General features: G+C 36.4%; 1 protein-coding gene across 1 annotated transcript in view; it reads left to right on the top strand.

Annotated features, from left to right (window-relative positions):
* LOC105178307 (haloacid dehalogenase-like hydrolase domain-containing protein At4g39970) overlaps positions 6292-10043 on the top strand; it is a gene marked incomplete in the record, with an annotated part of 4320 nt that continues 568 nt past the window's right edge. The window contains 8 exon segments of the mRNA XM_011101765.2: positions 6292-6738; positions 6844-6937; positions 7841-7885; positions 8012-8062; positions 8274-8348; positions 8827-8860; positions 9384-9439; positions 9537-9596. Coding sequence (XP_011100067.1) covers positions 6365-6738; positions 6844-6937; positions 7841-7885; positions 8012-8062; positions 8274-8348; positions 8827-8860; positions 9384-9439; positions 9537-9596 — 789 coding nt within the window.

The raw sequence follows: 10043 nt of genomic DNA, 5'->3' as shown, positions 1-10043 counted from the left end.
TAAGAGTGATAAATTTCATGTGGAGTAAATAATGTGAGCCAAAAGTAGCTGTAAAATCGAGAGAGAAAAAAGAATTTGAGTGTGAAAGTATATGTTATCAAATGACTGCATAAACTTCTATTTATAGGCCTTTGTGGAGCAGAATTTGGATACTTGTTGGAGTAAATCCGGTGTCAATGGATAGATACATGAGTTAGCTACATAGCAGGAAAAAAATCTGAGGATTTGGACTTATCTTGAAAGAGTTATGGACTTTTACTGAGTCTTATCCAGTTTATCTGAGTCTTCCGGGATTGAATTACGTGCCAGTTATCAGCAAGTTTGCAACCAAACGGCCAGAAGTTTATTAGAGATTAGAGTAATGCATCCCAATGTGTTGGCATTTCTGTAACATGTCTACCTAGTTGTATGATAATATGGCAAGCTAATAAAGGGCTTGCTCTTGGGCCTACCAGTTTATTACAAATTAAAGAAAGGGCATAGTGGGCCTTTTCTACCTACTCATAGATCAGCTGGTTTGGTTACAGATGGGTTGGTGTGTAATCCTTGTGTTGGTACAAATAACGTAGAATGAGTATCATCCCCCCCCCTCCCCCTCTCATCCATAAGTGCAGGTTCTAGAGCTGACTGTTGAAGTAGGAAGAATATTCTTAAAAGAAAGTGGTTTTCACCTGCTCGTGTTATCCAAGCAAGGTGATCCTAGTTTGATTCACAGGCAGACCAACTGGTTGAGCTATCTTCTAGGAGGAAGAATCCTTATGTCCATAGGAAACTTACTCACGTGGATTGAGGAAAATTTAAATATATTTGTAGGAAAGTTGATTAGCCATCATTATAAAAGATAAGGGAGAAGAAAACTCCTTGCTAAACTCAAAAACCACGCCCCCTAGATTGGCGATCTTTTGCCAGCTGGAAGCCCGAGGCCTATTCTAATGGCACTACTTGCTTGGTGGAGTATTTAGGGTATATTCCCTCTTCAGCCTCTCAATAGTTTCCACTCGCGAAAAGTGTTATTTTCTTTCTTGTCTTCATCGACTAGAGAGATTCTAACCTTTCCAACAATACTTTTTGCAGGTTCTCTTGCGATCTGAAGCTTCCTTTGTGGTAAACCCTTGTTGATTTTACCTCTTCCTTAGTGTTACGGGTGGAATCTTTTGTCTCACTGCATAATGTATTTTTTGCCCGTGTGGCGTCTCAGGTTGCTCCCAATCTTTGACCAGCCTTCGCACGTAATAGAGTTTACCGACTGGTGTCTACGACACTGAAGCTCGCTAGCACAACATCTGAACACCTTCCTGCATGTCCATGCGCTTGCCTATCCAAAATTTCCATGTTCGCCGAGGCTCTCGGCACATACGCTTTAGCCTCTCTTTGCGACCCCAACTAGCTAGTCTACCGTCATTCGTCTCGCCCACAATTTCAGAACCCGCCAATGCATCCTCACTCTGCCTCGACATTACTGTGCTCCACATGCGCCCGCAACGATCATTTCATGCCCAACGCTCACTCAATAAAACCTCAACGCACGCCTTCATCGCGGCCATCTTCTATGCCTCGCCCGAGTAGGACCACATCATAAGTTCGAGGCCTATTTGATATGCCGACATCTCGCAATAATCCCACACGGCATGCCCGACATGCCTTCTTACCTTTCGGTGTGGCTTCACAATTTGCCCACAATGCGGTGTCAACCCACGACCAATTATGTTAGCCAACGGATCCCCATGGACGACCAGAACTCAATAGCGCATGCCATGAGTTGGATCATGATGTCTCAAAGTGCTTGCCTCGATCACCCATTAGCACAAGAGATGTTGCCCCTGATTTCTTGCAGCTCGTGCAGCAACCTTGCGCGTCACACAAAACCTCTAGGCCGCTTTTTTGCCCAACATAGTTATCCTGGCCCTACGCTGTCCATCCGGTTCTCATATCTTTCGGAGACTCTAAACACTCCTTTGAGATGCCTAGGGCCGGCTCTGTAAGGCTCCCAAATATACCCCTAAGAGATGCACATTTAACGCTGGCATCGCTATATTTAATTTTTTCATTAAAATACCCTTTAAATTAAATTGTAATATATTCAAATATTAAGGTATTTAAATGTTATGATCTATCATACTTTGCATTTAATGTTATATATATATATATATATATTTGCTATGAACCGAAAGCCAAAATTGACTATGTAATTATTATGATCCACGAATTTATATAAGTAAAGCAGAGTACACTTTTGATAGTATTTTGATAAGACTATACAAATATTGAGAAAATACTTTCACCATGAAACCCACTAACCTAACCATGATTAGACTTCCATTTTTGGTTAATCTCACAATTGAGGTGTATAATACCAACTTGAATATTCTACGGCTTGTGGAAAGTCTACGCACAACAAGTATCGTCACTATCAGACGAGATCAAAACTATGGTTTCGTTCGGGTTACGCACTACTTTTGCATAAAGTTCATTGTCGCTCTCATTAGCGGGCCCATTCAAAGGATCACCAAATATAATCTTGAGTTCGGTCCATACAAGTTCTAGTTCCAAACTATAAGCATGGGCAAATGGATTTTCCTATATTGAAAAGAAAAATCATTAACCTAAATGTATGAACAACTTTTTTATGAAGCCATAGTGATAGCACAAATAGGTGCTAAAGCATTGATTGACCTTAGCAATCACATATTACGAGTGGCCATTAGATTAGGGTCGACATGTGGGAAATGGGCTTCTTCAACCGTTCGTACAAGTGCCGTGATGAACACTCGATCCATGGCCTTGCTAAAATGTCTGCAGTACAAGAAATATTTTTTGGGAGGGCACATTTTAATAAAATTTTGGGACATAATTCAACATGCAAGTCTATGAATGCCTGCTGATGGGATACTAATTGATACAACATTTATATAGGAGAAAATGGAAAACATGCATTTGATTAAAGGTTGGTGGTAAATAGTGACCAATAGACATAAAATAGTAATTTCCAACACCTGGATGTAGGAACAATTTGTTGGAAATAGAGGAGCCACTTTAGTATATATGTTAACAATCAATAGAGGAGCCACATTAGTATATATATATATACATAACAACATATCTTATTATTTGTCATTTATATTCTGTGTTTGAGAATAAATCATTACATTATTCCATAACTTAAAATGTTGCAGGGAAACATTATACAATAGTCTCTCGTATGACAAATAAAAGTAATGATGACTGCCCAAATTTTCTTCATATTAAGTTCAATTTTATAGCATCTAATAATAATGCAAGATATCAAATTTAATCTTTGGTTGGCATGGTTATAAAACGGAAAACTGAGTACCAGATAATTACATCCGAAGAGGTGCTTACAAGGGAATGATCAACTTCTACATATAGTATAGTCTATGCACGTCAAAGAGGTGCTTACAAGGGAATGATCAACTTCTACATATAGTATAGTCTATGCACGTCATAGAGCGTAATCCCCATCTTCAGGAAATCACAACATTGAAACTAAGGTTGAGGATTTGCAGCAAGATATCATTCTACGTATGATAATAGATACCAAAGTATGCTAGGGTCGCGGTAAAGATAATTGCACATGAGACAATGACCAAAAATAGGAACTTTGTTGCACAACATCGCATGGATTCGATACAGGAGTTGTTCCTGCAACTCCTGAATTATAGCATCTGAAATAGAGAGACGTTTCAATAAACCTGGAATAACCTCCTTAGCGTGTTGGTATATCGAGGGGTCAAATGAACATCCCACAGTACGAACCCCTGAAAGGGAGGAATTAAGCATGAGAAAATGTTAGAACTTCTCATCCTGGATCATACATTTGTGTAATTAACTATAATCATTAATCATAAAAACCACAAATTTATGAAAAAAGAGACAACAATTAAACACATGTTAGTCCTAGGGCATCCCTTGAATCATCTTCTAGAATTTGCAGTTGTCCAAAATATCCTAAGCATAACATCAAGGCCACAATTGCATAAGCGAAATACACTATCTTTGTCTGTTAAATGCTCGAAAATGAAATTGTTTTCTTGATCTAGCATTTGAACTGCTTGCGGAGCGACATCCCAAAGCCATCTTATCTTCAAACATTGAAAGCAACTGATTTTAATATCATGAACATTAAGCATTTTTGTTAGTAAGAATTTGAAAATCAGAATGACTAGCATTTATCTATTTTTCGTTAGTCAACGGTGGCAAAGTTTCTCATAAACTACAAATAAAGTTCATATGTATGCAAATATATGAGGAAAGCAATAAAATCACCTCGGTCTCAAGTACATACAGCATAACATTCATCAATAATTGCTTAAGATATAGGTAATTAATTAGTACAAAAAAAAAAATGAGAGAAAGAACTTGCCCACATACTATAATTTGCTTTCATATTCGTAAGGAGAATGAAAGTTTAATAAACGAAGCAGTATATAAACTCCACTTTTTGAGAACGGGGAGATTAACAAACACCTTATACATGATTTCATAATTGATTCATTTGGGATTCCAGGTTACGCAAAGAAAAAAGTATTGTGTAATATGTAACACAAAGAATGGAGAATCCCTACCATGCTCAAAATATAAACGAAACCCCAATATAATAGATGACCACGAAAGCAAACCTGAACTTGAATTACATTAGTTTTCTTTGAGGAAGAATTTTCGATCTCCCTTACATCAGGCAAAGAAAATAGTCAGCTTGATGTTTGTTGTAAGTGAATCAGTGTATGAGCAAGAAACAAGCCATGGAATTGATATAATGGCTCTGCATGCAAACTTATAAAGTTGATGGATTGACAAGAAATCTAGTTTTGTCTTACATTAGGGCAGTTAAGTAATTTGACCACAATATCAATCATATTGTCCTAGTCTAATAAATACACGTTAGGAATAGTCTTATATATAATCAAAAGCAAATTGAAACCAGTAAATGACCGACAGATAACAGTCTTATATATAATCAAAAGCAAATTGAAACCAGTAAATGACCGACAATCAGTCGCTTATCAACTAATCCACAAGAAAATTCCAAATACACTATTTGGGGTATCTATCCCATATACTAAAGTAAACATGGCCTAATGGTATTAGGTGGATGATAAAGATGTCTGACTCTTTTTCCTTTTTCTTAGAATTAATAATTATATACTTACATTATTTATAATATATTAATATATGCATCGACTTGATCAATAATTCATATTAAGTGGGACAAAAACCCATAATAATAAACATCAGCTAGTTTAGCCACAAAAAAAAAAATAAGTATAATATTTAAGTACAAAGTATGCTAGATCATAACATATGATCTCCTCAATATTTTAAAATGAGAAAATAATACTTTTGGTCCCGTAAGTTATGCTATTTTTTACTTTTAATCTCATTCGTTATGGATTAGCACTTTTAATTCTGTAACTGACACAAATTAGTATTTTTGGTATTCATCCACTATACTGTCTATAATTTAACGGCGTCGACTACGTACCAACACGTGGCCATTAAGTATTTTTTATTGTTGGAAAAATTGACCTATTTTTCAACTTGGTACCTTTTGCGAGAAACATAACTACATTTGAGGTAAAAAATAAATTTTGAAGAAATTTAGGGCAAAAAATGGGGATTTCGCTCTTATCTTATAAAAAATTGAATCACATCCTTCCCATATTTCTGTAAGTTGAAATCAAGTAAAAATAACACAAATAATCATGTCTTCCATAAGTAAATCAAGTAGGCTAAGTGGAGCATTCATATGCTACAGTGTGAAGAAGGGCAATTTCTTCTCCAATAAAAAATATTTAATGGCCACGTGTCATGCCGTTAAATTGTAGATGAAAAAGTGGATAAGGACCAAAAGTATTAATTTTGATTAAGTTAGGGGACTAAAAATATTAATTCCGTAATGAATGGGACAAAAAGTGCTAATCATGTAATAAGTTAGATCGAAAGTGAAAAAGGCCTAACTTATAAAACTAAAAATGCTATATCTCTATTTTAAAATATTAAAATTTGGTCCAAAAAGTATTTTGATTTGAAAAATTGGTCAAATTATAGTCAATTTTTTTATGAGGAATATCTTCAAAATAACACATGATACATTCATAGAAACTCCACGGGTTGAGTTATATGTAAGACGAAATAAAGCTCAAGGAGAGAAAATATAATTTCTCATCTAATAGGGATAGATTTATAATTATACTAAATTTTAGAGGTGTAAATGTCATTCACCCTAAAATAAAAAATAAATAAATATAAAATAGGTCGTTACATCGGTTACGAACTGAAAGAACCTCAAACGTCTCCGACCACAGCCACACGCATCAAATCAAACCCGCCACTCCCACACACATCCATGGCTTCTTTCGTCATGCTCCGCTTCCCACCCCATCTCTCAAACTCTCTAGCTTTCTCCTCTCGCCCTCCTCTCTTCTCTCTCTTCAAAACCCGCAGTAATACCTTCTCCGCCGCCAATTCAAGAACCACTAGCTGCAGACCGTTAGTAGTTACAGTCTCAGCCTCATCTGGTGCGCTTCAAGCTCTGATATTCGACTGCGACGGCGTTATATTGGAGTCCGAGCATCTCCACCGTCAAGCCTACAACGATGCCTTTGCACATTTCAATGTTCGCTGCCCATCTTCATCTTCCTCTCAGCCGCTCAATTGGAGCCTGGAATTTTATGATGAGCTGCAGAATCTGATTGGCGGCGGAAAACCCAAAATGCGATGGTTCCTTTTCAGTTCCACTCTCTCTAATTATGTTTGAAAATTGGGATATTGGCAACTTTTTCTTGTTCTTAATGCTATAGTTTGTTTATGGTGTTTTAATTAAAGGTACTTTAAGGAGCATGGTTGGCCGACTTCTACAGTTTTAGGTACTTCTCCGGAGAGTGATGAAGATAGAGCGAAGCTGATTGACATTCTTCAGGTGCCAAGTTCGGATTCCCTTGCTATGTTGTGAATTGCTCCTTCTTAAAGAGTCCTTCATGTTTATAAGCTTCCGAGGACTATGTTATAATAGTGGGAATCTGCCAAGATATCTTGCACAAGATGTAAAAGCTTGATGCTCCAGGATCAAAAGATCTTGGGTTCAAGTACCAGTAATGTAGATGCTAAATGTATTTATATAGAAATTTCTTCAGTTAATATTAGAAATCTTGATTTTATAGATACTATAATTATTTTAACTTAATGAATTTAGAATTTGGATATAGGATTGGTACCTGCTCGACTTTTTCCCTAAAATAGAAAAGAAACAACCATAATTGTCTGAACTAGCGTATGGTATGTGCAGGGTTAGTCTAGCTAATTTGAGAATGTCCTGAGTATTTTTGGTTCCATTAGCAGCAAAGGCCATTTTATTTTATCACAGAGTCTATTTTAGCTGAGACATACAAGTACCATAACTTTTCGTTACTCTCTGTAAATTAATGTACTTAAGATGAAGTAGGTAATGAGATTGTAGTGCGACTATTTTTCATTATTCAGAACATTAGACCTTGGGAGAGACTGCAATGTGAAACATCAGATTGATTGCGTTATTTCCATCTTCAGAAGTCCATCTGATTTCAATTGTAGGAAAGTGGGATCTTTTGGGACATCCCTAAATTGAAGTAATGCATTCTTGATTTTACTTAAAGAGTGTATATCCGATATGCTTTTCTTGACTTGCCCTGATTTTATCGAGTTTCTTTGTCGTTTGTTTTGTCAACTATGGCATGTTATGTTCGTTTTGCACAACATGGGTAGTGCAAATGAAGTTCTCTATCAAGGCACTGATTTTGTGTTTCAATTGTTAGAACTAATTAATGAAGACTGAAACTTGCTGCAGGACTGGAAGACAGAGAGATACAAAGAAATAATCAAATCTGGAACAGTAAGTAAATAGTGGTAGAAATTGCTTGTTCATCTGTTACAATGAGAAATGAGTTTAAGTTAATTTTCATCATTTCATTTTTCTGATTATCTGATGACCGAGCACAACATGCCTTGTGTTGAGCAGGTTGAACCTAGACCTGGAGTTTTGAGATTGATGGATGAGGCAAAAGCTTCTGTAAGATAGATCCTTAGTCTTGTAAAGTAATCTTTAACTGTTTCACAAACTTGAGATTATATTTGATATTCTCTAGTCCGTCATAGGTATGACTACTGGTAATATTTAATTTCTTGATTTTCGCATTCAAGTTCCGTAATAGGATCATCTCTTAAACAACTTCGTGTGCATTCGACCTTTATTTTTGTCTCATTTCTCTTCTATATTGTAGGGCAAATTGCTTGCTGTTTGCTCTGCTGCAACCAAAAGTTCAGTTATCCTGTGTTTGGAAAATCTCATTGGAATGGTCAGAACTCTAACTTTATTTATCATCTTAACTACTAGCGAGTGCATGACCTCCCGTTCAACTGCTTGCTAGTCAGAGTGACTGGTCCTAGTCTGCCAACTATGCATGGCATTATTTGGCTAGGTCTTGCAAAAATTCTTTTGCTTTCCAATTTTTTAGTTTCGCTTATTTTCTTAGCTTTAAGCTGGGATATATTCAAACTAGGAAATGGTGGCTAAGCATAAATCATACCATAATTCAATTAAAGGCTATGACAGACTGATTAGATAGAACATGTCAAAGTCCCTTGAAAAAGACTGACAAGCAGCTTAATCATGTCATGGTTAAGCTGAGTGAAGAGAAATTGTTCAAATAAAATTTAGCAACTCCATAAAATTCAAGATCTATATGAAGGTTCCATTGCCCTCGTCTGATCCCCCTTTTGAAAGTCAAAAGTGATGTAATTTTTAACGATGTTCTTTTTTTTATCTTGTTACAGGAGCGCTTCCAAGGTCTTGATTGCTTCCTTGCAGGTATGTTCAAGAAATTGAAAAAATTCCTTAAGCTTTTTCAAATAATACACTACCTTCTTCTTTAGAGCAACAAATTTATGCATGTTACCCTTTGCTATTCTCCCTCACTCACAAAGACGTGCATGCTTCGCACAGAGATAGTACTACATTTTAATTTCTGTAGTCTTTTTTGTAATAACACTTGACGATACCAGCTCCCAATGTATTCAATCAGATAGATGTACATTCCGGCTGCTTCTATTAGATTTATATCCATTCTGGTTCAGACTACTTAAATTCATTGTTTTCCTCCCTCCCTCTTTCGTTCCATTCACTGTCCTCCTTTATTTTGGAGCATTCCCTGCTTATAATCACTTTAACATAACTTACCGGGGCATATAATCTTTTTTTTTTTCCATTCATGCAAGTCAAAGTTCACATGGCAACTACTTTGACAGATGTCAAGCTCATCCGGGAACTCACCAAGGAAGATTTTGATGTCATTTGTACATGATTTGTTTCTCGTCTTTTTTTGCTTCTGTAGGAGATGATGTTAAGGAGAAGAAGCCTGATCCCTCGATTTATTTGACTGCTGCCAAGGTAATCAACATGGTATCAAACTCTTACCGATCAGCTGGTAATGTTTTATTCTACTCATTAATAGTGTTGTTGCCTTTTGAAATTTTATGCTTCACAGAAATTGGGCGTGTCAGAGAAGGATTGCTTGGTTGTAGAAGATAGTGTCATTGGATTGCAGGTTGATCCTTTGACTATGATCAATTTAGAAATGTGTAGTTAGAACTCTTGACTCCAGAGTGTCTCCCTTGCTGTTATAAACCTAAAGTTAGTTAATAGCGTGGTCCACAACATATTATGCTCTTCGGATTAATGTTCATACCTTGATAATACCACACCAACAACGCTAACTTTCATGTATTAAATCAGATTGTTACTTCACGTCCTGAACCCTAAACCCTAAACTGCTCACGCTTTATTTACAATGCAATAGATGGTACTCATTAACTATATATAACCAAGCCGCCTGTAAAATAATGTAAAAATACAATTTTGCCCTTAAGGCCAAAGTGTAATGTTGGTTCCGGATTCACACTCCAACAAAGATATGTAGAAAAGATCTCTATATGCACTTGAATCAAATCATTGATTAATACTGAGCTCAGAGCTTTTGCTGCAGGCTAGGCTG

Source organism: Sesamum indicum, linkage group LG15 (assembly GCF_000512975.1).
Source record: "Sesamum indicum cultivar Zhongzhi No. 13 linkage group LG15, S_indicum_v1.0, whole genome shotgun sequence".
In the NCBI taxonomy this organism is placed as follows: domain Eukaryota; kingdom Viridiplantae; phylum Streptophyta; class Magnoliopsida; order Lamiales; family Pedaliaceae; genus Sesamum; species Sesamum indicum.
This window is presented reverse-complemented; position numbering and strand designations above follow the sequence as displayed.